This window comes from Aphanomyces astaci, assembly GCF_000520075.1.
Source record: "Aphanomyces astaci strain APO3 unplaced genomic scaffold supercont1.3, whole genome shotgun sequence".
Taxonomy (NCBI): Eukaryota; Oomycota; class Saprolegniomycetes; order Saprolegniales; family Verrucalvaceae; genus Aphanomyces; species Aphanomyces astaci.
Genome location: NW_009798266.1, coordinates 1,361,483 through 1,388,814, shown reverse-complemented (window position 1 = coordinate 1,388,814; position 27,332 = coordinate 1,361,483). Strand labels below are relative to the sequence as shown.

Sequence of the window (27,332 nt, the reverse complement as noted above, 5' to 3'; positions counted from 1 at the left end):
CTACTAGTCCCCTTTTATACTCCGGAGTAATGCGTATTAATAGTACTTAACTGTAAGTAAATGAATGACCAAACGACGACAGACACCCCTTCCCATCACGATTGCTTCAACCAATGTATTCGTGAGTATGTACAGTACTACTGACTGCAGGTAGCCCCACCTAGTTCAAACATCATTTCACCCAGGATTGATGGGCTCGCTTGCCAGGATTGCACTCGACATTGCACACCTGAACCCACTTATCCGCTTGAGCAAGGACCCTACAGGCTTAAACGACGGAGATCGCTAATACTTGTTAATATCGTTGCTGCTGGTTCGACGGAGGGGCGCGGCTACTATATCGCCGATTCGGGTGCTCTGACGTGGACTCGGTGGTGGGCTGTTGGAATAGGTGTTGAAAGTGGTCACTTCCACTCCTTGTACGATCGGCTTCGTCGGCCAATTTCACCATTTCAAACTTGGAACGGAGCAGGTCCCACCCCGAGGTGGCATCGGCTTGGTTCGGGAAGGGGGGGCGCGGTTGGTTGGCTTCATGGCCAGTTCGTTGTTGGTTGGAGCCACGCATGATAGTCGACGCTGCGGCTGCTTTTTCAGGTGCATGCCGATGGACGGACAAGTCAAATTCTGAAAAGTCCGTCGACATCGTCGAGATGGCGGGGGTGTATCGGCTGCTCGTCGACATTGTGATGGTGGAACTCGTCTGTCGGTGCAGCTTCAACGCCCCGCCCAGAATCATCGCTGGCGGCGGCGGCACCTGGTCCACTGGTGGGACGAAACCACTGGAGCTGTAGACGCTTTGCAACTCGTTCAAGAAGAAATCTACCGCCATGTTTATAGACATGTGTGGCTCATGTCGTACTCGAGTACGTACGGTCCCCGTTGGCGTTTCGGGTAGGGGAATGCAGATGGGCCACGCGCTTGTTGGAGTCGCTCATGACGACGCTGTGGGTCGTCCCGTCGTCCGACCCCCCCCTTCGCCGCCCCCCACCTCGACCTGCGTCCCCGTCCACTCGCATCGTGTCAATCTTGGCCTGCACCAAGCACGACTTGCAGAACTTTTCGACTGCCACCGCCTCGCTGGTGCGCGATTTCGTCGGTCGGTCCACGCAATGCAACGCCACTGTGCACGCGCTGCACATGGACTAGGACATTCACAACGACCCAAGACGCAAAATATATTACAATCGTATCATAGTACAGACTTATGTGTATATAGATAGATATATATATACTAAACTATTGAAATCAAATATAGAAAAAAAAAGTATCCATACCGAGCCACATCGACGGCAGTGGTGCTTGCGACGCAACAGGTTGAAAAACTTGAAGCACACTTTGCACTTGCTACAAAGGGCAATGTTGTTGTCAACACTGATATATCAAAGCAGGTCAAGGAATATATAACGTTATATATATATATATATATATATATATATGCTCATACTTGCCGTGCTCCCAAGATGGAGCAAATGATCCAGTGGTCAACCGCACCGATTCAGGAACGCATCCGGTACGACACAAGCTGAGGAGGTCCTTTGCAAGTCCGCTGGGAATGAACACGCCCATGCTTTTCCAAAACACGAGCTGGCCTGCCTTCCTCGCCAACGCTGCTGCCGATCCGTGCAATTTGACGCTGGCTTCGGGGTTGCCTGGGGGATTTGAGCATAAACAATAGTGAGTTATACATATATATGTATATATACTATCAACATTGCACCACATGTTGAACGTACGATTGTAGTTGGCACCTACCTCCCCCTGCCTCCAACTTGGTGCGCACTGTCACTTCCACGCACCCGTCATACGTTTCTCGATACAGTTTCACGCACGAACAGCGTTCTCCAAATGAAATACTCTTGTGAAATGGCTCCGAGGCATGGGACCCCCTGCTATTCCCGCTGGACGAGATGCTGGACGATGGATCGGAGTCGGATGCAGATTTGATGGCCACGGGCTCTGTCACGACAAACCACGTCCGGCGACCGAGGGCGTCCACTCGCGTCCCTGAAAACTGTAGAAAGGTCAAAAAATATATATCATACTTGAGCAGCCAGTCCTACCTCCAAGTAGACATACTCTTGCTCTTGGTCCTCTTCGTTCAGCACTTGGACGAGCAGCTTTAAATATTTCACCCCAAAGAACTGGCCCACGTCGGCCGCCGTCTGACGGTGCGTGATGTTCAGTAGCGCGGCGTCGGCGATCGTGTCTTCGTACATGACGGCGCTCAACGCCCTGAACTCGTACGTGTTTTTAACGTAGAAGGCGTGCTGCAGTGCCACCAACGACGTCCGCAGCGTGCCAAAGCAGAGGTACTCGTGCACACCAGGGGAGGGCGCTTGAAGCGACAGCACTTGCCACCCCGCGTTGTCGGTCAACCGGGACCAACCGTGCGCGGGGGTAGCGGTGGCCTTGTCCCACCCGCTGCGGCCAGCGAGGGCTAGCGTGGCAATGCGCTCCATGTTGCCCAAGTGTTTCTCGTACACGTCTTGAGTAAACTCGATGCGTGGGTAGCTGTTGTGGTGGACTTGGTTAGAGCTCATTGTGACGCCTCGGAATGGCGGGGAACAGCCGCGGCTACAGTAGTAGTGGGGATCTGGCAGTCGACAGAAAAAAAGTGCGTCCAGTGGCCAAACTGATTTCTCCGGAGTGTTGCAAGGACACAGCATGATTGACAAGAAAGCAAACAGAAGCTTCTCACCAAAGCACTGAAACAACACACCATTCCAATCTCTACCCCATGGTGAGTGTTTATCCGTACACCGGATATACCCCTGGAACTTGATACGACTCGCTACCGTGGACATCGCCGCCACATCACCGTTAAAATGGTGGCCATTCCGCTGTTCAAGGTCGGCGGGTTGCTGCTTCGGACGTTGACCAAGCCGGTGGCGAAGGCCCTCAAGTCGCACGCTAAGACACATCCATGGCTCAGCACCGTGTGTAATTCGGTGGGCCAGCACCAGAATCGAGCGATGCTCAAGATTCAAATGAGCGTGCAAGGTCAAATCAACACCCGGTCTGTTCAAATCAAAGAGCTGCCTATTGATCAAGCTGTGGAGAAGGGCGCCGAGTTCCTCGGTGAAGTGCTCATCTTCTCCGTGGCCGTGGCCGTGGCTGCGTACGAGTACGACCGCAGCAGCAAGAGCAGCAAGGAGAAGGAACGCAAGGCCAACGAGCGCGAGTACCAGAAGCAGCTCGACGTCGACATGCGGTTCCGACGACTCGAGCATCAAATGCGAGCCATGGACGACCAACTTACGCTCCTCAAGACGCAGCTGGACTCGGCCACCGCCGCCATCGTGCGGTTCGAAGACGAGCGCGATCTGTCAATAGCCCAACGGCAGCAGTCGCGGTGGCCCCGCTTATCGTGGTCTTCGTAAGCTATCCTCCTCCCAACCCACCTCGATCCATATAAACTGCCAAGTAACGACCAAACACATGTATCCCTTATTCTCTCTATCGATTAACTCCAGTTGTGGCCGTGCTTGATGGACTTTACAGCCCCATCGCTGCCTTGACTTCGACCATCGTGTCGGCAGCGATGGCCGCCGCGGCGTCGCGGCCGTTGCGCAAGACGTCGTTCAAGAAGGCTGGGTCGGCTTGGTACGTCTGGATCCGCTGGCCAATGGGTGCGATCCTGACAGCAAAGTGGGTCAACGGATAACAATGTCATTCAATGTTACTGACTTTGCCACAACTGCGTCAGCGACCACTTGCTTGAACTGGCCGGTTTGGTGGCTCTACAAGGGCGTTTTTAGTGAGTTCTGTGGGGATATACGTATGCAATGTGCACCCCATATTGCCCTTGGATATCGTCGACACTGTGGCCTGTGACAGCACTGAGGATACTCATCAAGTTGGACACGCCAGGGCGTCCCGCCTTGTCGTACGAGATGCCAGGAATGGCATCTGTCTGCGCCTTTCGAATCTTCTTCACAATGACATCAGGCGAATCTACAAACTAATCCGTGAAGCATATGGTTGACACCAGCGATGTACCTGTGAGGTCAATGCGGCTCTGGGTCGAAATGTCCGACTTGCTCATCTTTTGAGTAGGGTCTCGCAAACTCATAATGCGCACCAGCGCGTCGTTCGGGTCGTCTGCGACACTGATGAGGAATGTCGCGACCACACCGAGCTTTGTTACCTCGTTGGGGAATGGGTTTCGGAAACAAGTTGGTTTGGAACCGATCGTTGAAGGTCGTGGCGATCATCCGAGCTAGCTCCAAGTGCTGCTGCTGGTCTTCTCCAACTGGGACATGCGTGGCTTTGTACAGCAGCACGTCGGCCGCCATGAGTGCCGGGTACGATAGCAACCTGTCAAGCGTCAAAGTGGTTGGTGGAAACATGGGTAGTTGGTTTACCCTAGAGACACGGCGTTGGAGTCCTTTTGCTGACTCTTTTGCTTGAACTGAGTCATGCGCTGCATCCACGACAGCGGCGTGACGCAGCTGAGCAGCCACGCGAGCTCCGAGTGCTGAACGATGTCGGACTGTTTGAATAAGATGCTCTTCTTCGGGTCGAGTCCACACCCAAGGAGCGATGCCAAGAGGCCATGGATGTTGGCTTGCAGCGTCGACGGGTCGTATGGAAGTGTGATGGCATGCAAGTCGACAATGCTGTACAACGACACATCCGTGGTCTGCTGCTGTTGCAATGTGACCCACTTGGATACTGCCCCGCAGTAGTTGCCCAAGTGCGGGACACCCGTGGGCTGGATACCAGAGAACACCACTTTCGTAGCAGCTTTCGTCCTGCATGTTAGTGTCATTCATGCTCATAGCCGACGGTTTCCAAGGACTCACCGTGATGCCGCCATTCGACCAGAAATGACACTCGATGTTGATTGGCTCCTCGTACTTAATAGATTGGTTTTGATTGGTTAGGTTCACAGAGTTAACATATACTCCAGAGTACTACGTATTAATAGTACTTACTATAGTAACGTTATTACTAGTAGTACGCAGTACCGGTACGTCTACCGTGGTTACACTGTAGCTAACTGTGAACGAATCTTTGAGTTGGGGCGAAGGAAGGGTCATCACGGCTGAAAATGATATGCACATTTTTGAGTGGATTCTAGGGCGAGGACTTGATTTGTATTGCATTCGATGGGACAACGCAGCAGCAGCAGTCCTTAATTCCATGAAGTAAGGATGGCTGCTATTCATATTGAGCACCAAACCATCAATTGGCCAGTCCCCAAAATTGACCTTTCGCATTGCAATACATGCTTCGAAGTACATGCATAAATAATTGTCACGTTCGACAGGCTAGAGCTACCGATATGCGCACGTCATGGCAGAAGATCTCAAATGCTCCCAAGCAAGTGTCGAGACTTATACAACTCGACCCGCAAGCCTGCGATCTCGCGCTCCAGCAGCTCCACCTGCCGCTGCCGCATCTCGTGGTCTCGCTGCAATTTTTCACCAGCCGCCACGCGGGCTTCGAGCTCGGCCACCCGCGCTCGTAGGGTCATGACTTCCGTGCGCTGCTTGATTCGACACCGCCGCGACGCATCTCGAATTTGCTGTTTCCGCCGTTCGCATTTCTCTAAGGGAGGAACCGACATCATGCCATCGTCGCTGGTATCGTGGTCGGTAGTATGGTTTGAACGAGGGGACAACAGGCAGGGGGTCGACGACGACAGATTGCAAGGGATGTGGGTCTTGGACGCTGCTGCAAAGATCGTGTCGTCCATAAATGCCAGCAAATCGCCGTCCTCGGCGAGGGGAGGCAGCGTGTGCATTGATGACGGATGTGGAAGCATGTGATGAATCAAGAAATACGTCGCCATGAAAATTGCGAGACCTGACTGTGCCTAAAAGATACAGTCGCGCACGCCCCACTCGTCTCATATGCTGCCACCCTCGTCGAACGTTCAACAACCATCCGTTAATCGTGGTTTAGGTCGCCATTCCATAATTACCCTATCCCTACACCCTGTGGACAAGTGGCATTCGAGAGACTTAGCGATATCAATCCCATTTGCAAGTTCAGAGTAAATTGTACTAGTAAGCAGAGTACATTGTACTACAGCGGTGTGATAACCACCACGGAACCCATCAAGACGTCGCGGCCCTCAAAACACAAATATGGAACGCTAAAAGGTTCAACTCCGTTGCAAGGAACCAGTAGCTCAGGGGACGGATGGGGAAACCGTTGTGTGGTCGAGTTTCCGTTTTCACCCTGTAGGCGGGGTCCATACACTGGATAAGGGAACTCGTGTGTAACTTGGAGCATACGCCAAGTTACTTCGTCAAGCAGTTACCTAGTAGTATGGGCTAACATTACCGTTGTAATTGCCTTCGCCATCGTAGCGAACACTAACGTTAGTACATTACGTTGCAAACGATCACCATTCGTTTGTTGGGGGTTAGGTGTTTCCTTGTCACATTGGGGCATGCATTGCGCATAACGCTGTGATACATTTAAGTTAGTACTGCGTAGTAATTGCTATGTACAGTACATGTGACGTTGCTGGAAGTTGCTTCAAAGGTCTACCAGTAGATAAGTAAGTTACAAGTACCTTGTGATGGGGCTTGCCAAGTTTCCAAGATGTGTTAGCCGAAATCACTCCAGGTGCAGGAAATCTTAAAAGGAGGACGCTGGCATTACGTGTGAAAATTAGCCACACTACTGTATCGAAGTGGATTCGTAGCCCCCTTGTCCATCAGTTAAGAACTCATCTCTTCCAATTTACTAGCTCGTACATATTTCCAGGATGATCATGATGTAGTACGGGTAACTTATACAGACACAGCTACGCTATTGGGGATATGGAAGGTCAACCAGGGTCAAACGCGAGGTCCAAATCGAGGAAATCGTAGAGCGACGCGGCGTGCCGGGGTGGAAAAAAGCAAAGCTGTGTCCCCTCCAAGGATGTGTACGTAGTGCAGTCATCGAGGGCTTGTTTGGATAGAAAATCAGCGGCCTAGTTTCCTTCGCGGAACCGGTGTCGGCACATGCAGGTGAAGGAGTTGCCAGGAGGCGCGCCCGAATGTAAGGCTGACGGAGGCCGGGTGGGCAACGTGGTAAGCATCGAACAAGGAGTTAGCTATCTCCAAAGTTCGTGAGGTGAGTTATACCGCGGGCCGCTGCTAGCTGTAAGGTCCGAATAAGGCCGTCGTATTCGGCTTGGTTATTGGTGGTTGCCGTAGGAATGTAGTGTGCGGTGTACTCGCACAAGAGGGGGGACTGCCGCGGGGCATGACAATTGCGCCGGAACTGCCGCAAGCAGGGCCCATTCGGGCCGCGTCGTCAGAGTACATTACCCCCTCAGTGCGTCTGGAGGTCAGTCCACGCGATGGCACTTCTGACGAGTGCTTGGTACAGTAGCGTGGTGACTCGCTGCTCAAGGGAGGGGTCTGGGAGTTATTGCGCTCCTTACGACAAGTATTGCTCACATCGTGCTGGCTCAACTGAATTATTTATCATAGATTCACGAACGTTAGACTGGGTGTCGAGTACGGCAAACTAACTGAAAATTGGATGTTTGAATCCGCTAGATAATTTACCCACTTACGTTCGTCACTAATTGGAATGAACGACCGAACAACCTTACACTCGCTCGAAGCATTGCCAATCTCATAGAGCCCTCTGGGCTTGCGGAAGGAGGCAAAGGCAGACTGTTCGAAGTCAAGGAAAATATGACGCTCTTTTATACCGTCGACTTCGATGCCCCAAGCAGACATGAGGCGAGTGTGTGTCAGTCCCCAATAAATGTCTGACGTCGATAAGGCCATATGAAGTTGCTTTCCCAACGGAACCTTCGTTTCCACAACACAACGTCCGGCACGATAGACCTTCCCTCTATAACTCTAGTTGAACACGGAACCACCGTCATCGTCGACCATCTATATGTCTCTTCAGGGCGTTAGCGAGAGGTTAGGCATTCCCAAACACTACCGCCACCTCAGTACTGGCGTCATTCTGTCTCCTACAGCTAGTTCAGGCATGTAATTGATTCATCTCCACCTGCCTGTGTCGCAGGCAGCTTCAAACGACGGTACATACTACTGTACTATAATAGTATACGTATACTAGTACTACTAGTACTACTAGTAGACTAGTGTACGACGGAGTCAATATACTGTAGTACTGCACTGTAGTACTATTAATAGTCAATCATACTGACTGTACAGTAAGTACTACATCTGTTTGGGAACAAATGCAGGCGGTTCGAAAAATGATTGACCATCATCTACTCTGGGTTGGCGTATAAATTGGCGTAAATGCATCAAAAGCTCAACAATTGGAGAGGTATTTTTGCATTACTTGTATTTTCAACACTACAGATACTTTCTACTAGTAGTAGCTAGTACCTACTAGTCATTGCCTACCCATACAAAGTATAAATTCCTTTCCAATGAGAAGGAACAGAGGGTAAAGGTATATATTTAGCGAAGTGATTGAGAATCAAAATTCACAGTCAACAGAAACTAACAGTCAGTAAAACCTCATATAAATGAATCACTACATAATTTCATTTATATTACTACTACTGTAGTACTAGTACTGAACTGCAGTACTGTACTACTTACTGTTAGTGGGTACTTGTAGTGACGTTGGGATTTTCGAATGTGGAAAATACCACACGTTTTTGTGACTAGCATTCAGTATGCTTGAGCTTGCCCTAGACATGGGATATTGGGACATTGAAACGTCCCTTGTCACTTTGGCTACTCAAGCACGACGACGTCGGGGGACGCGGCGCGGCACACAAGTCACCGCCGTCACTTGTAATGCTGCTGGTCTGATGGGAAGAGCTCGTAGACGGGCGAATATGGTGCCTTCATTATGTATATAGGAATGTCGTCCTGATGGCGTATTCTTGGCTCAACAGGAAAGATAAACAGAGATCAGTCAGTTAACGGGGGAAGAGAAGAGCCTGAAATTAATTATCCTATGTGGCCCTAAAGGCTAAAATACTGTTGCGACGACTAGCAAAGGAGTCGCGCGAGGTCCATTTGCTCTCTAGTTTGCAACGCAATAGCTTCCCGTCGCTCTTTAATGTACTCGTTCACTGTTTCCATGCGGGACTTCTGGATGGCTTGGAGGTCGCGGCTTTGTTGGTTCAAGTCGGCGATGGAGTACCCCGCGCGGCGCAAGAGGCACACGCGATCCCGATGGGTGTACATCATAAGTTGGCTTCGCTTTTCATGAATGGCAGTGGTTTCTATGCGAATTGCAGGTCCTTCAAGGCCCACACCTGGCACACTGTCGTGGGGGATCGCAGTGGCCGCGCACCCAACTTGGAATGTGTACTCGGTGGCAACGGAGAACTGGACACGCTTCAAGGGGGACGTTGCTTTACGCTTGAGACCGCTGCGGCGAGGCTGCGCCATGATGTTGTTCGAAGGCAGGACCGTCATGACAGCGTTGAGGGGCTGCATGACAAAATTCAGAATGATTCGCCTAGAAATTGTTGAACTGCAAGCGCCAATCACCATCAATTTTCCACCTGATGTTGAATTTCATCGATTTTTTCAATAAACATGAATAAACATGAAATTATCCTGGTGTTTGATTGGTTTAAAAGTTGAATACGCAACTGTGATTGGTTGAGCTTTGAGGTATTCCAACTTGAAACGCCAGTTTGATAAAGTCGACGAATCCAACAGGGGAAATCGCACCCACATCATATGTCCCACAGCAACGACACATGTCCCAGATGATGGTATTTCCCGACAACTCTTTGGGGCAAACCCGCTTGAGAACCCTAGACCGCCGACACGAAGACCAGGTTGGCTCTCAAAGCTAGTACTATGTAGTAGCTAATATTCCTGGGGTGCAACATGCCAAGGTGATAGTGTCGTGTGCGGTGGTTGTACTGTAGGACATTGTAGGCATTTCGGTTCGCTGTCCCTTGATGTAACGCAAGGACTGTCACATATGCCAGGTCACTGGGATATTGGGACAAACCACGTCAGCCATGTAAATGTGTAAATGTACGGTGCAGGTCGACCGACCATGCGTTTGAATCCAAACAAGGTGTTTGCTTGGAGATTTCGGTTCTTCATTTGACGACTGAACCAAGTTGGCGTGGGTCCGGCGTCCTACGTAGCCTGATACAGCACACTTCCACCTCTTTTTACTTTGACTCATACAGTACTTACTGTACCAGCCATTAGTCCTATTTCTATCGCGATGTCACGATGCAAATGCAAGTGTACCTAACGTTACATCAAGGCCTGACTCAAATGTACACATTCCTTCCACCTACAGCACCAAGTGTAATTTGTCCAGCATCGCCTTCGTCTTGATTGCATACAGTATACTCCTAGCAGTGCAGCCCCAACACAGTGTTGTAGCACGCCTCGCAACCAGGATATTTTTAAGTCGTCGGGGGGCGGTAAAAGAACACTGCGAGGCACACAGTAAAACGTGGAACCGGTACCTGTATTTCCCAGTCAACTAGCACTTGTCGCACACGAGTGGCAACGTCACAGTGCTATCAGATATCCACATGTCCCTGGTCACTCGTCTGCTGCTGATTCCTTGGCCTTTGGGTCCACGACACTCCACAGCACAGCTCTGGCGTCGGCTGCATTCATGTCTTGTGTTTCCGTCAGCAACTCCTTCTTCTCGGCCGTTTTCAGCGCGCAAAACTTGAGCACCATTTTCTCCCATGTTGGGTCTTCGTCGATAACGTTAGTACCGGTACTAGGGCTGCCGACTCGGGCCAGCAATTGCACGGCGCGTCGCAGGTCGTCTGTGGGCAGTTCCTTGACCAGGTCGCGCGCCTTCTTGCCCACTCGGGGGTGGCTCCACAGGCTGTCGTGCCAAAACAGGGCGTCGTCGATGGCTTTCGCGTTGACCTGGCTAAACGCAGTGTCGACGCTCGCACGCCTAGAATCGAGTTTGCACACAAAATGCAAACATGAAAGACGTGATAACTATGTACCGTTGCCGGTCCGACTTAGTCTCGATTTTGACCAACTTGTCGTGGGCGTCTTGGATTTGAGCTTGCATGTCTTCTCGAGCACCTGGCTCCATCGTTTCCATCGCTTTGACTCCATGGGGTTTGACCGAGGTTTTGCCTAGTTCAACACTATCGTTTGTACGAGCTTACGACAATAACCAAATGGGGGGCTCGAACGGCAAACGATTCCTCGTACTGTTGGTCACAACGTTCCACCACGTCGTTTTGGTTGCCACATTATGCTGCCGCGGACTAGCCGCCGCGTTGTCGTTCGCAGGTGGCGATACTGGTTCGCGTGGCAGTTCCACCCACGCATACTCCTCGAGGTCTTTGAATTCGGTGCGGTGGTGCCGCAGCTTTAAATTGTGCCGCTTCTTCTCTATTCGATCCAGCAACGACACTTGCAACTTGTGCGCGGCGTTGCCGACAGTGTCCACCAACTGAAGGACTTTCGAAGGAGACGCGTTGTCACCTAGTGGTTTCAGCGCTGCCAGCGGTAACGTCACCGACTTGTTGGCCGCGGTCACGTGCACCATGACCAGCCCCGACGCCACCACTTGCGCCGTCGACACCTGCACGTTGGTCGCTCATTCTCAGCCATTCAATATTCCATCACATTTTGCGAAGCCAAGAAAGTCCCCCATACATAAGTACATACCACCGTAGCAACGCACGATTTGAAGTCGCCGACGAGGATTTCCACGGGGACATTGTATTGACACCACGGTGGGGGGCCTGCGATAGAAACATGTCAAAAATACATCGATAAGGCGCCCCCGACAACAACCTTTGGTGTGGTCATACGTGGCAAGCCCCAGTGCGTTGACGATCTTGTCTTTGCGGAGCTGCACGGCTTGGACCTCTTCGATGGTGTCGGAGGCCAACACAGGCGCCATCCCCACCACTTTGCGCAGCTTGTACGTAAACGCACTGCGCACTGAGTCGTCTTTGAGGCGCTGGTAGACCATCCGATTCGTATGGCGCACCTGTGTATCATGGTTTAGGTGAGGGTTGTGAATATGTAGGACACACGCACCGCTTTCATATACGCCTGGCCTTCCACGCGTCCTCGCTTGGCTATGTCAGGATGTCAATGAACTACTCCATGGCATCAACTACTCCAGTAATTTCAACCTCGATATGCAGTTTGAATCAACAATGCCGCGATCTCTTGCTTTTGCAGTTCGATCGCTGCCACTTGCCGGCTAACGTCTAGCGCGCGGAGGGCTTCCGCTTGTTCTAGCTCCTTCTCATGCAGCCGCACGTCCTGCGCACTTTTAGCCTCCACGGCCAGATACGACACTGCTTCCATGACATGGTTCTGTCGTTGTCCTTTGCGGTGAAAGTTTGAAAAGCACTAGAGAAAGGGAGAGAGAGAGAGAGGAGGTCTTTAGTGTTATATTCTCGTTAGTTGTTTTATATTCTCGTTAGTTGTTACCTTTTTGCAAAAGAGATCGGTACACGTGGCACACCGCCACCGGCCAACTCTGTCGCCGCATTCGACGCATAGAAACACCAGCGCCGTAAATGTATGACCAGCGAATTTGCCCTTGTGGTAATGCGGATAGCACGTGTCACAGTACGGTACGTTGCCGTCTTGGCACTACCAGGACAAACATTCTTGACGTTGAACCGGTCGTAAAGTTGTTGTTTCGTACTTGGTTGCAGACCCGGGACGCCGTGTGTTTGGAGCACAAGTGGCACATTCGAATGCGGGTTGTCGTATGGGCGGCAAACGCTTTCGCCTTGTGCTCCCGGTCAAAGCAGTCGGAACACATGGCGTCTTCACACGCCTACAACAAGTCTGTAGATGCGTCCAAGTGCAATGGCAGGACCTACCAGACAAAACGTCGTGGCAAGTTGGCGAGGTTGTGTTTCGTGGCGGCAGCCTGCCAATTCCGTGGTGAAATAGCCACCGTGATCCTTGGAAAAACACATGGTATGTATGGACGTACACAAGACGACAAATTCCTCGCCGGGGGGGGGCAGCTTGATGGACACGGACGGCGTGAGGCCCCGCAGGAGCGCCGGGCGGCTGTACGTGGTCGTGTGTGTGACGAGGTTCTTGTACGAACATGCGCCGCTCTTCCAGTCGACGTACTCGACAAACGTGTCGCACACGAGCGATTGAAACTGAAGTGTGGCGAGGCGTTGGCGCCACTTGGTTTGGAGCAAAGTGGCGGCCCGTCGCTCTTCGTCTTGGCGGCGCAGCACGAGGAACCGAGCCTACGTCACACGAGATGAAAAACATATACTATCTCTGGTGGAATTGTCGATCGCTGGGAGGTCAGAGCTGCGTTCAATGATACGTATTATCCAGTTACAATGCGAATGCAGGAGTACCACAAACGCTTGGTGCTGTCGCTGCTGCTGTCGATGGCGATACATGGATTGAATGACATGTGCTGCCCATCCACCTCGTTCCATGGCGGACGTGGCCAAGGCTAGCCGATAAACCTCCCCAAACTTGGACACGAGCACCAATTGGTGCATGAACAGCAGGAACCGCTGCTCCATGGTGTACTGGTTGGGAGGTTTGTCTGGATACCGAAGCGTGAGCAAGTACGACATGGCTTTATGGAATCCTAGTAGCAAGAGGGTGATCGAAATCCTCATATGTACGACACCAACGACGAAACAGTCCGCAGCTGAAGTATCAATCGTGGGCTAAATACCTGAGAAGGGCATGGTGCGGCCCTTCGCGGGCTTGAACTTTGCAAACGCTACGTCGACGTTTTGAAGCGGACACAGTGACTTGTGGAGCATGCCAGGGATCTCCTTGACAAAGCGCGAAAAGCGCATGTTGTCTGCGCATCCCGAAACAAACAACGTTTATTAACGTTAGATAACGTTATACATATATATCCTCGTACCGATTTCGACAGCGTCCGACGTGTTGCCATGTCGACATATGTCCAAGTAGATCTTTTGCCACAACCCAAAGCAACCGGTCGTTGTCCACGTGCCGTTGTCACTGCGCTTGTACAAAGAACGTTGGACATTGGCGCCCCCTGGCTGCTGCTGTGGGGGAGGGAGATGTTTCTTGGACTCTGTCGCATATTGCCAGCTCAGTTGAAGCAGTTGCGTTTGCACGACGTCGAGGGTCCGTTGGGCAAACAGCACTTGGCCCACCACACGAAGTTCCAACTGGCGGTGGAAGGCTTGCATCCGCTGGACATATCGCCGTGTGGCTATAAACATACGCGCAATCGATTGAATGGCCACCGCCGCCCGTCGTCGTCTTCGAAACACGACAAATTCTTTTCTACAAGGAATTGTACGTTTATGATAGTAAAACACTGTGAACACCAACGATATAGGGGGTGGCTGACACCGAGTAAGTGTTTAGCATCGCTTGATATTCCCTACTATTGTAACTTCTCTGCTAAAAACGTACTTGTGGATCCAGCGCGATTGAATCAACCGCGCGGCTTTCACATACGCTCGCATCAGGGCAATGTCCCGCCGGGCTTTGCGATTTCGAAACAACCGTTGGATCGAACTCGCAAACCGATTCACGAGCGCGACCCAAAACCGCCGGCGCCCCAGCATCCCGCGGACGTGTCGTTGAATGCAAGTTGCCGCGACTACGGGCGCGAAATGTGCGATCGCTCCAGACACCAACGAGAATATACAGCCACGTACGTCGTTTGGCGCTGTTGGATTGCCGGCGGGCTCGCTCCTTGTCCTTGGCCACTTGACGCTTGAGCCGCTGGCGCGTCTTGAAGCCTTTCCACACGCCCTGGATGACCGTGGCGGCTTGTGGTGGCTCCATTTGCATCCACTTGAGTCGTGTCTTATTGACGGTGCTAGCCGTATCTTGCAAGGCCATCCACATCTTCGTGGCCTGGTTTGCCTTGGCCTTGGCTTTTTGGCGCTGTTTCTTTTCGCGGCGGAGTTCTTTCTTCTTGGAGATGCGCCGCTTTCGATCGTCCGCGACGACTTGTTTTCGTTGTTGCCGCTGGCTTAGGCTACACCAACCACAAGTCAATCTTCTCGCAATCTTTGTCACATAGGTTTTCATTCCACCTGCAATGTCGACGAAAGGCGCATTGAATCACCAGTGCCGCCTTGGCAAACGTTGTTTGCATGTGACACCGCAGCCTCCTGGCCAAGTACATGCGCGCAATGCTCTGCACCTTGACGGCCGCCACGACCTTTTTGGCGTGGCGGCGTCGCATGGCGCCGAATTTGGCGCGACGAGCGACCTGTCGCCGCCGAAAGTTGCGCTGAACGGTGAGCGCCGCTCCCACAAGACGCAAGGCATGGGCTCTGGCTTCCAAGTGTGCCGTCAGGAGAGCACGGCGGCGGTCCACGGCGCGTAATTTCCGCACCAATCGCGTCTACCCATCGTTTTGTCATGTCAAATGGCTGCTTCATCTGGTGCTTTGAACTATGAGTCTAACTTACCTTGGCGCGGGCTAAATGGGCACGGATATGCTTTTGAATACACGTGGCAGCGTGCATGTCCCGCTGGTGTTGAAGAAATCGAGCAAAGCGAGCCCACAGGCCGTGCCGCCGTCGAATAAAGCGCTGAATACGCAACGCCGCAACGTTCCGCTTGCGTTCCTTTCTTGCATGACAGACTGCCACGTATCTATTGAGGGGTTATTGCACTCGAACGGCTTGGAAGGAACGACGACCACGTACCTTCGAAGATGTCGAGTGATGCACGCAGCGGCGTCGTTCTGTCGGGCCAGCAACATCCGCAAGAGGTACTTCTCCCGCTCCTCTTGTTTGCGCCGTAAGCCCCGTCGAATATGCACTTCCCGGCGCGCCAACACCCGTCGCCATGCGCACTGTATCACGATCACAGCTTGCCGCCGCTCCCTTTCTCGGGCGTGACATGTGTGCTGCTGCCACCTCGACCACGCCACCACAAACTGCCGCTTGACCAGCCGAAGCAACGCTTGGTGCACCATGCTCATGGCGCGCTGGATCTGCATGGACGCGTACCGTCCTTGGCCATGGGCGTAAATGAGTTCCAGCGGCACCTACAGAATCAAACGTGAGACTTTCTTTGTGTTGAGCAAGTGAATTGTGTTTGGTACGAGTTTCTGAATGGACGCGAGGGTCGCGTCGACGGCCGCGGTGGCGTCTTGATGGGCTTTGCCTGTGGATTCAGACAACAGGACGGACACGCGATGGTCCGTCTCCAACGCCACATGGTGCGGTTGATGGAGGGGATATTTGGCTTGGGGTGACCCGATCCCTTCCACCAGTGTGGTGACTTCTGTAGCCACCCGTTGCCTTTCGTCGTCGAACGAGGTTGTTAGAGGAGGTGTGTGGTGGTGGTCTTCCTGGTGCATGAGCGCAGTTTCTTGGTCCATCCGGAGCCGACTGGCGTTGGCAACTTGGATTGATTTCGTCACTGTTGAATTGGTAGGACTCGTGTCAGCAGCGTAGCGAGAGGCGGCGTCGCGGCGACGACGGCTGTCGGAACGACCGTCTTTTCGAGGACTCTTTCGATGGTGGTGCAATTTGCCGTAGAGCGAATGTGGCTTGTGTAAATTGTCGATGACATTGGCGCGTCGAGCAACGGCGTCGTCCGCTACGGACTCCAGCTGATTGATGGCCGCCCAGTCGGCTTCTCGAGGCGGCGGAAGCCGCCCGATCCATTGCCTTGTTCGCGGGGTGACGACATTCAAGATGGGGAGCTTCGTGGGTGAAGGTGTCGGTGTGATCGACGGAATGGGGGGCGAAGGCCGCGGGATCGGTGGAGGTTTATCCATGGGCATTGTCGACCGACTTCTGTTCTCGGGAAGGACCTCGGCCGGGTGTTCTGGTTGGAGCTCTAGTAGCATCTCTCGGACCATATCAGGTTGATGGAGGTACGAGCTTAGTGTCAACGGTGCCGTCGACGTGTTCACTGCAGGAAACGTCGTTGGGGTTGAGGACGACGAAGGCCCGCGCGCACGTTTGCGTGTCTTAGTGGTGCTAGCTTTGGCGAACTTTTCCAAACTTTTGTTGGACCGATTGAGCACCACGTCCCATAGAGATGGGTTGTACCTCTGGCACTTCTCGATATCCAGCGCCAGCTTCGTGAACGTCCCCAAGTGGTCCGCTTCCGCCGCGGCAGCGGGCGGACGCCGCTTCATCGCAGAAAGTGCGAACCTGAAACCGTCATGTCGTGTGATTGGGCAAACCAACCAACCAATCAGTGAGATGCTCAGATGTCATAAACTCAAAAATGACCATGGCCCGAAGTATATCTATCGCAGTGGCAGCCCTGACGACTCGTAGGTTGACATGAAAGGTACCCTTCTCAACACCAACCAGTACAGCTACTGAAGACGAATTGACAGGTAGGCACTTGTCATATTACTTAACACTTCATGGGATGCGTGCACCCCGTACAGTCGTCAAGGCAAACGTGTTGCAACCAACAATCGCTTAATAGTCCGAGCCGCCAAACATGTCACCGGCACCGACATCAGCTTCTTCATCTTCTTCCACGGGGGCAGCGGCGGCGGCGGCCGGGGCAGCACCACCGGCGGCAGCAGGGGCCGCCGAGGCGAACGCGGACGGATCAGCCAAGTACGCCTTGAACGGGTCGGCCTTCTTGAAGGAGAAGTTTTCCGATTCCACGGCAATGGCAACGAGGGTCTTGAAGGCGTTGGCCAACGAGTGAGGGATCGACGCGAGCGTAGGGAAGCCCAACGCCAGCGAGAACGCGGCCACGTTGCGGAGACCGGCGACGAACTTTTGGGTCAAGTTGTCTTCGGTCAAGTCCAAGACAGCGGGGTCGAAGATGGAACCGTTGTCGTACACGCTGACAATGATCAAACCATACGAGAACGGGCGGATGTTCAACTTTTGCAACAAGACGGCTTCGGAGTTACCGACCTTTTCGCCGGCCTTGGTCAAGAGCACGTCGGCGACGATTTCAATTTGACCCTTTTGGATCTTGGTACCGATTTGCAAGGCTTGGAAGAACGAAGTCTGGCCGGGGTCGCAACCGGTGGGACCGGCAGGGCACCACACATCGACGGGGGCCACGGCGTTGACACGCGCGGGGGCAGGCACCTTGTTGGCTTCCAACGTTTCGCGCACCTTGCCGAGGTCACCGTTGGTGAACACAAAGCCGACGTTGCCGCGGAGGGCAGGGATCAACGCTTCGAGGGGGTGACCAGGGTTCTTGCGGACGAAGTTGTTGAAGACCTTGCGGATCATCGTGTTCTTGCCCATGAGCACCTCGGCCGTGCCGCGCAACGCGATACGGATTTGCTGGATCTGGTTGGACCCGACGTTGTCCACGGACACCAAGAAGATCTTGTTGTACGTTTCCAACAAGTTCTCCAACTTGATGAAGTATTCGCCCTTGCGTTCCATAGAGATGCCCATCTTGATGTCTTAACGGAGTCGAGTTGAACCTGAAGAAGGAGACACGCGTCTGAAGTGTTAATGACACTCGGTCGGCTCGACCGTCGAAAAGATTGGATAGCGTGCCTTGGGAATGTGTTTTTATTACACTTCACTTGGTGTTTGTAAGCGTGGACAAAATAATACTATTGGTTGTGCTAAATACGTCGTACTTAAAGGATGTCTTTGAAAACTGGTGAAAATGATTTGGAAATTGCCTCGAATTGCAAAACTTTTGCATGGTTCAATGTCTATATACGAGTCGCAAGGACGACTTTATGGTTGTTTATACAACTAGAAAGTTGTCGTACTACTGTATTCCTATTGCTAGTTAGCAATGTTTTCCGCGTACCGGTACACCATTCTGTTCGCGCAGCTTTGTATGCGGTTGATGGTTGTGGATTCTAACGGCACATTCCAAGCATGTCAGTCAAAACTTATAGTTCGGAAAGCCACATGCAATTTATTGTTGTGACTCCTTCACGTAGATCTGTATCAGTGCCAAACACCTCTGTGCGTCGCGTAGGCGCATTCTCATTCATGTATTTACTAGTAATTGATAGATCTAGCCCCCATATTACCCCGCTAAATTTGCATATCGTGGAGCAACAAATCGTCAATATGATCATCGGCGCAATATATCATCAATATTTTCGCCAATATTTGGACTTGAAAGTTTCGCACTTAAAATGACAAACTCCTTCGATTTCATTGGTGCAAACGATTTGTATTAGGGACAACCAGTCGTTTTAGGGTGGGGTATAATTGGCGCTGGCATGTTCCTTTCACTTTGCAAAGTGTACCAACCATGGTGCGTCCACCACATATGTGTGTCCTCTTGTCCGTGCCTCGTATTCATCATGGTGGTCGGTGGAATGAATAGGACGAAGCTGACCTTATCGAAATCGCTGCCCAACGCAAGAAGCGTGCCTTCAAGAAGTTCACCTACCGTGGTGTCGACTTGGACAAGTTGTTGGACTTGAACCACGAAGAGTTGATGGAACTCGTCAACGCTCGTGCCCGCCGACGCTTCTCGCGCGGCTTGAAGCGCAAGCCCATGGCTTTGATCAAGCGTCTGCGTAAGGCCAAGCAGGAAGCCAAGCCTTTGGAACGCCCGCGTGGTATCAAGACCCACTTGCGTAACATGATCATCGTGCCTGAAATGATCGGCTCGGTCGTCGGTGTGTACAACGGCAAGGCCTTCAACGGCGTGGAAATCAAGGTGCGATCCAGAACTACAGTCACTAGCTCTTGGGGAAGGCGGGCCTGGACCCGAAGAGCAGCCGCGTGTAGCTTCAATCTCGAACGAGATTGACCTACACGCGCCTCGACTCGCCTTCCCTTGTGATGTTCTGTGTACGGGGCGACCCAAAAGAGCTTGCATGTCGTCCTGTTCCATATCCATCATGTATTTTTTGGTGGCTAATGCGCTAATGTGTTGTAGCCTGAGATGATCGGTCACTACTTGGGTGAACTGTCCATCACGTACAAGCCTGTGGCCCACGGTCGCCCCGGTATCAACGCCGCGCACCAAAACCGCTTCATTCCTTTGTAAATCGTGTAAACCCGATAAATACACTGGTACGCTTTGGAACGTCGGGCCCGTTCGTCGTTCGCTCAAGACTCCATTGGTAGAAGAACGTTTATGATTGGGTTTTGTATGGACTTGTGTGTGTGTGCAAGCAACCCCGCGATGATGCCGTCGATGAATATACCTTGCTACTCCGACAATTCATGATGGATACCCCATTATTTGCACGTCAGTATGAGACACATCATCACGGGGGTAGTTTGAAATGGTCTTTGCAATTTTGTTTGTGGTAGTTAGCAGAAAGCAGTATAAAAGCCCTCGTGACGTTAGAATAGTTAATCTCTTTAATCACAAACAAGCCCACATTACTTGGTAAACGCGTACTAACATTATTAGTATGTAGTTAGAATAGTTAATCTCTTGAATTACAGACAAGCCCACTTTGCTTGGTAAACAAGTTCTAACATTAGTATGTCTGGTTGGCGGTGGACGTACTGGAAATGATAATTACATGGAACCGAAGGCTCGTCGCATTGTATATGAAAGATCGCAGGGCAATGAAGCGTTGCTCCGTCGTCGTGAACCAGTGGGATTGTAGACGAATTGATACCAGTATTTTACAATGACATGAATGCTGTTGAAAGTTTCAGAACACGACGAGCTGCATGTGCGGAGTGCGTTAACGTTACAGTAACGTTGTACGTGGAGGGTTGCAATGCACTCACAAGCCCATGCATAATTGGTAGCGTTATGGCAATCTAACGCTACAGCTAAGCTAAGCAAGGCCATCCATTCTGGGCTGGCTAAATTAGTACTACCACAAAAGCTCTTTCAGTTTGAGTGCTGTGCAGGATGTTGTGCTGGGAGATGTTGCCCTCTTGTCACTGTGGGCCACCCGGTAGTACAGGGATGCCACAGACTCGGTGGCATGCCATCCCATCTCCTTGGAATTACGAGCGTACCATCTCTGATTGGTCAACTCAATCAAGGGTTTGGATTGGTCTATGGACACAAATGTTGGCCAATCATATCACCAGGAACTCCAAACCAGTCAAAACACAGGAATTGGTGGCACTTGATCTTGCTGCCGCCCCGCCACACCGCCGCGCCACCACCTGAACGAGAAACATGGCCGACGCAGTTCAATATGTGATGGAAAAGATGATTCCAGAGCTGGAAGATCTCCAACATCTGCAGATCTTCACCAAGGTGTGTATGACCGGCGGCATCGCAGCTCACGACATGTGTGTTTGCAGGATGAGGTCCGACAGATTGTGCAGAAGCGGCGTGACTTTGAATACACGATGAAGCGGACGCCGTTGCGTAAAGTGGATTGCTTGCGTTATATTGAGTACGAGCTCAACTTGGACGCACTCCGCCGCCAGCGCAAGAAACGCATGGGTATACATAGTCCACGTTGCTCCATACATCAGCCGTACCCACAATCTTCTTGCCATGACACCCGTAGGTCTGACCAAACTGTCTCTGAGTGACCACTCGGGCATGCAACGTGTGCACAACATCTTTGATCGTGCGTTGATGAAACATCGTGGTGATGTCGACTTGTGGCTGCAGCACATTGCGTTTTGCAAGAACACTGGCAGCTCCAAGCTCTTGTCCAAGCTCTTCACCAAGTAAACCCATCTCTCTTACCAATATTCCCATAGCTACGTCATATATATATATGCCAATGCCCTCTCAATGCTCCTCTACTAGTGCACTGCAACTGCATCCTCGCAACGAAGCAATTTGGATCGAAGCGGCTGCTTGGGAGTTTGCCACCAACCTGAACGTCGACTCGGCTCGAGGTAACCTCCACCACCTTTCAAGCAAACTTGTACACAGCAACAAATATTGTCCTTTTACCCAAAATTTGGTTGACTTTTGTGCTGATTCGCCAAATCTATCGATCGATTCCTTATACTGACTGACTTTTGTATATAAAAATGGTCCAGTGTCACACGAATTTCATTCACACACTAATTCGATGTTAAATTGGTCGAACAGTGGATTTGATTGGCTACTTTATGAGTGTTGTGGATTTTGATTGGGCGATCTTTGATTGTCTGCCTATTTGGTGATTCGGCTTATCCAATTGAGCACCCGATTCCAATTTACATCTCTAAGTAACGACACTTGTCTAGTGCTGCTCCAACGGTCCATTCGTATCAACCCGCACTCGCAAAAGCTGTGGCTCGAATACTTTCGTCTCGAGTTCCTTTATGTCCAGAAGCTTCGGTAATACCAATATACATTTCATATCCTTGTACACATATATATATATATCTATATATATATATATTGTATGTACGACACACATGTAAATGTCTACTTGTAGCACGCGTCGAGAAGTGCTAGGTCTGGACACGGAGAAGACCAAGCCCAAGGAATTGTCCTTGGACATTGCCCCAGTGGATGGGGAAGATGCCCCAATTGACGCTACCACGGACTCGGAATCCAGCACGGAAAAATCCCGTCAAGAGATCCTCCAGGGCGCGATTCCCAAGATTGTCTTCCGCAACGCTATTCAAGGTACAATCTAAACAACATTGGGCAACTTCCCATGAAATATGACCCTTAGCCATCCCACAAAATGCGGCGTTCCGACTGGCATTCATCGCCATTTGCAACCTGTTTCCGGCCACGTATGGCCATCCCGTGGCCAAGTTCATCTTGGATTCGACCCTCGCGGACTTTCCCAATGATGCCACCGTGTGGAGCTCCTTCTGTGAACAAGCCATGCACGAAAGCGACAGCGCCGACGTCGATTCCCGCCGCAAGGTCGCGCTGGAGGTACTGGGGCGTTTTCCTTGGGATTTTTCCCCCTGCTGTTGGTCTTCTCCATATACCCCATTCAATCCCTGGTCCTCAAACTGGGCTAACATGACATATACACGGCGTCGTAGCGCTTTCAACAAGCCATCACGTCCACTGTCGACGCCGACGCGATGCGCAATGCTTTCATGCATTGGTGTGTCTCTGAATTGGCTCGCACGCCCAGTGTACGGACACACATCACTACTACTCTCCAATCTCTACACTAAAGTACTGACATTGGTGTTTGATTCGTTTGCAGTCGCCTTGGTTTGGTGCCGAGATGGCCAAAACCATTGAAACGCTGGGCCCGCTATCATCAACGCTGTACGCCGTGTACATTGACTACACCCTTCGCGTGACGGGGCTAGAGGCCGCCGTGGCCGTCGCCGCCAAAGCCACCGCGGCGTTCCCTACATTTGGCACCCTCTGGCAACTGCGAGCTCAACTAGTGCTTCGTCTCGCGTCCGTCCAGCAAGTCCAAGTGCCGACGCCAGCTTCGAAGCGCGCCAAGAAACAACCGACGTCATCCTCCTCCTCCGTGTACAAGACGGCGTTGACCGTCGTGGAGCAAGGGCTTCGTGTGGCTACAGTCGACACGGACGGCTTGTGGCAGCGCCACGTCCAGCTACTCCTGAGCCAGGGCGGGACCAGTTCGCTCGGGCGCCAGAAAAACGCTTTTCACGTAAGTCTATCTGGCCATTGATAGTCTAGAATGGACATCTCCCCCATTCAAGACTGGAAGATGGAAAGCTGATGTCATCTAGCGAGCGCTCAAGGCGGCGACGCCATGGACAGCGGCGTGGTCAACGCTGCGCATGCAATTCCTCCAGTGGACCCTTCGCACGCAAGGCGTGGAGGCGGCGCGGACGCTGTACAAGAGCTTCCTCAACGGTCAGATGCTGCCGCAAGCAGACACGCTGGCGTTGCTGCGGTGGTGCGTGCTGGTGGAAGCCGCGCAAGAAGTGACGCCTGCGGCGAACGCAGCGGTCAAAGGGCTTATGGAGAAGGTCGTCGACTTGTTTGGCCAAACCGACGAAGGTGCGTTTATATTGTGTTGGGCTTATGAAGGAAGATCGATTGACGGTTGTGTGGATGGATATGTAGATGTGTGGGTTGAGTACGTGCAATTCTACCGCGAACGCGGTCTGCACAAGGAAGCCAACGACGTCCACTGGCGCGCCACGCGCGTGTTCCCGTCGTCCACGGCACTCGCGACATTGCAAGAGTTGAATTAAAAGAGGATAACAACGCTCTATGCATTGCATGCTTTTCATTCGCGTGTCTGTCTTGGGGTGTGGGTTGTATGAGTGTCGATAAGGGATGCGAGCTAGCTCCTTCGATTTCACTTGAAACACATGTAGTCATGGCATATAGGTGGATTGAGTTAGGTAAGGATCGTGGCTGGTGTTTATCTGGCTTCAAATTGGATCAGCCGCTTGGTGCGCGCCTTGTACATGATGCGGTACCCGCACGCACGGCATCGAATGGGGTCACGGGCGGCAAGGTAATTGACAATGCCGCAGTCCCCGCAGATGTATTTGATTTCAGGGTCCTTCAGCATGGCTGCAGAAGAGCCGTACTCGCCGGCGGTGCCGCCCGGCGTCGGCGCTGGTGTCATGCTTCCGTCCATGTGGTTGGGTGGTGGCAAATGGAGAATTCGAACCGTCTCGGTGGAAATCGAAACATCCTGCAACGACATGATTGGCTGAAATTGAAATATCCAAATTGACCAATCACACACCTTCCTTCGGCCGCCAACAAAACGATTGGCCGCGGGTTGAAGGGCAACCCTCCCTTCCTTTATTCTTGCAACTTCAAGCGCCGTCAAGATGAGCGTGTATGTGCCCGACCATGAGCTGCCAGACATGTAAGCCAATGACCATCTATCGCTACATGCGGCACACATCCCATGCTGACCGTGGTTCTTCCTCAGTCTCTGCTGCATCTGTGCCGTGGCCATCAAAGCGAATGCCGCCAACATGTGCGTGAGTTGCTTGAAAGGGCAGGTCGACGTGACCGAAGGCATCCCCAAGGAAATCATCATGCATCAATGCCGAGGCTGCCTCAAGTACGTCGACGTATCCTTCCTTCCTTTGCTGCCGTTGCAATCTGTTTGGTCTGACATGCTTTAGATGGTCGCGGCCGCAATGGGTGTCGGCAGACTTGGAATCGCGCGAACTGCTGGCCATTTGTCTGAAGAAGATCACGGGCCTAAACAAAGTCAAGCTCGTGGACGCCGGGTGGATCTGGACGGAACCGCACTCGAAGCGCCTCAAGCTCAAACTCACGGTGCAGAAGGAAGTCATGAACGGCGCGATCCTCCAGCAGTCGTTCATTGTCACGTTTATCGTGCGCAACCAACAGTGCGACGACTGCCAAGCGTCGTTTACCAACCACTCGTGGAAGGCGGTGGTCCAAGTCCGCCAAAAGGTAATCGCATATTTGCATATCGCGTTGTTGTTGCTGACACATTTGTTACAGGTCGAACACAAGCGAACGTTCTTCTTCCTGGAGCAACTCATCTTGAAGCATCGCGTGCACGAGAAGACCACGTCCATCGAGTCTCAGCCGGACGGCGTCGACTTTTTCTTTGTCGAGCGCAACCACGCGCTGCGCTTTGTCGACTTTTTGCAAGAAACTGTCCCGATTTCGTACGTCGAAATAATATCTACGTTCATGACTATTGGCTGAAATTGTTCAATTTTTTATATATATATATATATTTTTTTCAATGGTTTGATATCCAAACGATCGACAATGTTTCACACTTTTCACCGAATTTTGTTTCGATTTTTTGGTGTCTTTCTCATGTTTCGACAAATATTAATATATATATATATATATCGACCTAAAATCATAAATCATCCAAGACATCATTTCATCAACGAAATGTACTGTGTAAAATGAGTATGATTACTTATCTTTTTTAAAAAGTATTTTTATCCGAGCACTTCCAACCACGGGTACACCTCCGACTGACTGACCACCTTGTGACGACTGTATCGCAGTTTCTACGATTTATTGGAAATCCTAAATACTGATATTTTGCTTTTTGGACCAGGATCCGCACGGCCAAGAAGCTCATTTCCGCAGACAACCATTCCAACACGGCCAACTACAAGTTCACGTACGCCGTGGACATTGCGCCCGTGTGTAAGGACGACCTGGTCGCGCTGCCGCTCAAGCTGGCGCGTCAGCTGGGCAACATCTCGTCTCTGTGCCTCGTGACCCAAGTGTCGTCGTCCATCCACGTCATCGACCCGTTTACGATGCAGCGCGCCGAGATCGACAACGACAAGTTCTGGCGCACGCCGTTCAAGGCGCTTCGGTCGTCCAAGCAGCTCACCGAGTACACTGTGCTCGACTCGACGCCGCTGGAGATGCCCACCAAGGGCGGCGTGCCCGTGCGCACCAACCGCAAGACGCGGCTGGCTGACCTCGATGTCGTGCGCAACACGGATTTCGGTATGCAATATATATATATTTATCCCTCTCCTCTTGCAACTTCCCATGTTTGGTTGCAAGCATGTGTGTGTCCATGAATTGGGTGGATCTATGTTATTTTACTTGTTTCTTGGGTGAGTAGGTAGACATCGGTATATATATATATATAAATAGAAATACATTGTTGTGTTTGGTGGATATACTTGTTAATAAAATTATTTTCCTTGATAATAGTATCTTTTTTTGAACTTGTTATCTTTTTATATCAATTCTTTAAATCGTTGAAATATTATGAATGTATTGTATGGATAAATGATATAACGAATCGTTGGTAGGCGTCAACGACACGCACTTTAACACGGTGACCCACCTCGGCATGCTGCTCAACGTGGGGGACACGGCGATGGGATACGACCTGTCGACGTCCGTCTTCAACGACCTAGACACCAAGCCGCTGGATGAGGCGGGCATTTCACTTCCGGACGTGATCCTCGTGCGCAAGCAGTTCCTCCGTCGCGTGCAAAAGCGCACGCGCAAGTGGAAGCTCAAGACGATCGAGGGCGTCGAGCCGGCGGTGCCGTTGAAGAAAGCCGACCAAACCAAACACGATCTCGACTACGAGCACTTTTTGAACGACTTGGAAGAGGACAAGGAGATGCGGGCGCGTATCAACATTTACAAAGCCAACGACGACCACGACGACGACCAGGACATGGACGACGACGACGACGGTGCGATCCCATTGGACGAACTCTTGGACGACCTCCACGTCGACGAACAAACACACGAAGCCATCTTGACTGCTGCGGCGGCCAACGCCACCCAAAGCCTCAACGTGGACGACCTGTAATTACGTAATGTTAACGACACTTTTGTACATTGGGGGGAGTGAACGCAATGTGTTGGGGGGGACGAGCGAGGTGTTGGGCTGATGACATCCACAACATGGTGGTTTGGTGGGGGATGTGCTGCGTTCGCCAAGGAATGGCCAAGTGTCGTGACGTTCTCGGCAAGTGGAAGAGAAGTGTCAGCACACCAAATTGCATGTATATATACTGTACTGTACACGCACATTCTCATTGTGCGCCACCCATCGTCGACGTTAGAATCATATCCAGTGGGAGAATTTTGTGAATACTTGAGGTGACCGACAAGGGTACTTATTGTATGCCCTTAGCTTGGTCCAAAGTGCCATGCAAAGTGCCCATGCAAAGTAGTATCGGTTTCGCCGTTCCGCATGCCATAACGTTAAGC

At 51.7% G+C, this 27,332-nt stretch overlaps 10 protein-coding genes across 14 annotated transcripts; 4 read left to right on the top strand and 6 right to left on the bottom strand.

The window, feature by feature from the left end:
- Positions 1-104: 104 nt before the first annotated feature.
- Positions 105-2,633, bottom strand: H257_02068. 2 transcript variants are annotated; one of them, XM_009825558.1, is made up of 6 exons: positions 2,061-2,633; positions 1,753-2,011; positions 1,445-1,649; positions 1,275-1,344; positions 872-1,142; positions 105-819 (listed from the first exon to the last, which is right to left on the bottom strand). In XM_009825558.1, exons 1-6 carry the CDS (start codon positions 2,538-2,540, stop codon positions 296-298), a joined length of 1,809 nt encoding a protein of 602 aa, XP_009823860.1. In that variant the 5' UTR covers positions 2,541-2,633; the 3' UTR covers positions 105-295. The 2 variants fall into 2 exon arrangements, with proteins under 2 accessions (XP_009823860.1, XP_009823861.1); XM_009825559.1 differs by having other exon boundaries at positions 105-1,142.
- A 169-nt stretch (positions 2,634-2,802) lies between these two features.
- H257_02066 lies at positions 2,803-4,857 on the bottom strand. 2 transcript variants are annotated; one of them, XM_009825556.1, is made up of 7 exons: positions 4,806-4,825; positions 4,365-4,754; positions 4,148-4,317; positions 4,000-4,101; positions 3,794-3,954; positions 3,688-3,740; positions 2,803-3,637 (listed from the first exon to the last, which is right to left on the bottom strand). In XM_009825556.1, exons 1-7 carry the CDS (start codon positions 4,817-4,819, stop codon positions 3,496-3,498), a joined length of 1,032 nt encoding a protein of 343 aa, XP_009823858.1. In that variant the 5' UTR covers positions 4,820-4,825; the 3' UTR covers positions 2,803-3,495. The 2 variants fall into 2 exon arrangements, with proteins under 2 accessions (XP_009823858.1, XP_009823857.1); XM_009825555.1 differs by having other exon boundaries at positions 4,365-4,857.
- H257_02067 (hypothetical protein) lies at positions 2,807-3,546 on the top strand. Its single transcript, XM_009825557.1, has 2 exons — positions 2,807-3,423; positions 3,474-3,546. The coding sequence occupies exon 1, from the start codon at positions 2,826-2,828 to the stop codon at positions 3,378-3,380; it is 555 nt and encodes a 184-aa protein (XP_009823859.1). The 5' UTR covers positions 2,807-2,825; the 3' UTR covers positions 3,381-3,423; positions 3,474-3,546.
- A 4,016-nt stretch (positions 4,858-8,873) lies between the features above and the next one.
- H257_02065 (hypothetical protein) lies at positions 8,874-9,395 on the bottom strand (the record flags this gene model as incomplete). The annotated part of the gene is made up of 1 exon (XM_009825554.1): positions 8,874-9,395. The coding sequence occupies one exon, from the start codon at positions 9,393-9,395 to the stop codon at positions 8,943-8,945; it is 453 nt and encodes a 150-aa protein (XP_009823856.1). The 3' UTR covers positions 8,874-8,942.
- A 990-nt stretch (positions 9,396-10,385) lies between these two features.
- Positions 10,386-17,035, bottom strand: H257_02064 (hypothetical protein). Of its 3 annotated transcripts, XM_009825551.1 has the most exons (20): positions 15,976-17,035; positions 15,575-15,918; positions 15,335-15,521; positions 14,954-15,267; positions 14,570-14,895; positions 14,322-14,511; positions 13,798-14,189; positions 13,600-13,731; positions 13,268-13,509; positions 12,880-13,150; positions 12,764-12,813; positions 12,583-12,717; positions 12,363-12,527; positions 12,059-12,281; positions 11,961-12,001; positions 11,712-11,910; positions 11,583-11,659; positions 11,121-11,496; positions 10,907-11,042; positions 10,386-10,851 (listed from the first exon to the last, which is right to left on the bottom strand). In XM_009825551.1, the coding sequence occupies exons 1-20, from the start codon at positions 17,020-17,022 to the stop codon at positions 10,479-10,481; spliced, it is 5,220 nt and encodes a 1,739-aa protein (XP_009823853.1). In that variant the 5' UTR covers positions 17,023-17,035; the 3' UTR covers positions 10,386-10,478. The 3 variants fall into 3 exon arrangements, with proteins under 3 accessions (XP_009823853.1, XP_009823855.1, XP_009823854.1); XM_009825553.1 differs by having other exon boundaries at positions 10,907-11,496; XM_009825552.1 differs by lacking the exons at positions 10,386-10,851; positions 10,907-11,042; positions 11,121-11,496 and having other exon boundaries at positions 11,518-11,659.
- Positions 17,036-17,222: 187 nt separating this feature from the next.
- Positions 17,223-18,373, bottom strand: H257_02063 (hypothetical protein). The gene has a single exon (XM_009825550.1). The coding sequence runs from the start codon at positions 18,266-18,268 to the stop codon at positions 17,318-17,320; it is 951 nt and encodes a 316-aa protein (XP_009823852.1). The 5' UTR covers positions 18,269-18,373; the 3' UTR covers positions 17,223-17,317.
- A 691-nt stretch (positions 18,374-19,064) lies between these two features.
- Positions 19,065-19,880, top strand: H257_02062 (40S ribosomal protein S15). Its single transcript, XM_009825549.1, has 3 exons — positions 19,065-19,097; positions 19,170-19,508; positions 19,731-19,880. The coding sequence occupies exons 1-3, from the start codon at positions 19,095-19,097 to the stop codon at positions 19,839-19,841; spliced, it is 453 nt and encodes a 150-aa protein (XP_009823851.1). The 5' UTR covers positions 19,065-19,094; the 3' UTR covers positions 19,842-19,880.
- Positions 19,881-20,883: 1,003 nt separating this feature from the next.
- On the top strand, positions 20,884-24,284 carry H257_02061 (hypothetical protein). The gene is made up of 11 exons (XM_009825548.1): positions 20,884-21,026; positions 21,074-21,218; positions 21,286-21,451; positions 21,534-21,625; positions 21,962-22,055; positions 22,156-22,349; positions 22,399-22,610; positions 22,724-22,819; positions 22,894-23,316; positions 23,399-23,672; positions 23,739-24,284. Exons 1-11 carry the CDS (start codon positions 20,946-20,948, stop codon positions 23,867-23,869), a joined length of 1,908 nt encoding a protein of 635 aa, XP_009823850.1. The 5' UTR covers positions 20,884-20,945; the 3' UTR covers positions 23,870-24,284.
- Positions 23,748-24,333, bottom strand: H257_02060 (hypothetical protein; the record flags this gene model as incomplete). The annotated part of the gene is made up of 1 exon (XM_009825547.1): positions 23,748-24,333. One exon carries the CDS (start codon positions 24,331-24,333, stop codon positions 24,043-24,045), a length of 291 nt encoding a protein of 96 aa, XP_009823849.1. The 3' UTR covers positions 23,748-24,042.
- A 108-nt stretch (positions 24,334-24,441) lies between these two features.
- H257_02059 (hypothetical protein) lies at positions 24,442-27,097 on the top strand. The gene is made up of 6 exons (XM_009825546.1): positions 24,442-24,501; positions 24,568-24,702; positions 24,767-25,064; positions 25,116-25,285; positions 25,696-26,099; positions 26,414-27,097. The coding sequence occupies exons 1-6, from the start codon at positions 24,464-24,466 to the stop codon at positions 26,926-26,928; spliced, it is 1,560 nt and encodes a 519-aa protein (XP_009823848.1). The 5' UTR covers positions 24,442-24,463; the 3' UTR covers positions 26,929-27,097.
- The last annotated feature ends 235 nt before the right edge of the window (positions 27,098-27,332 follow it).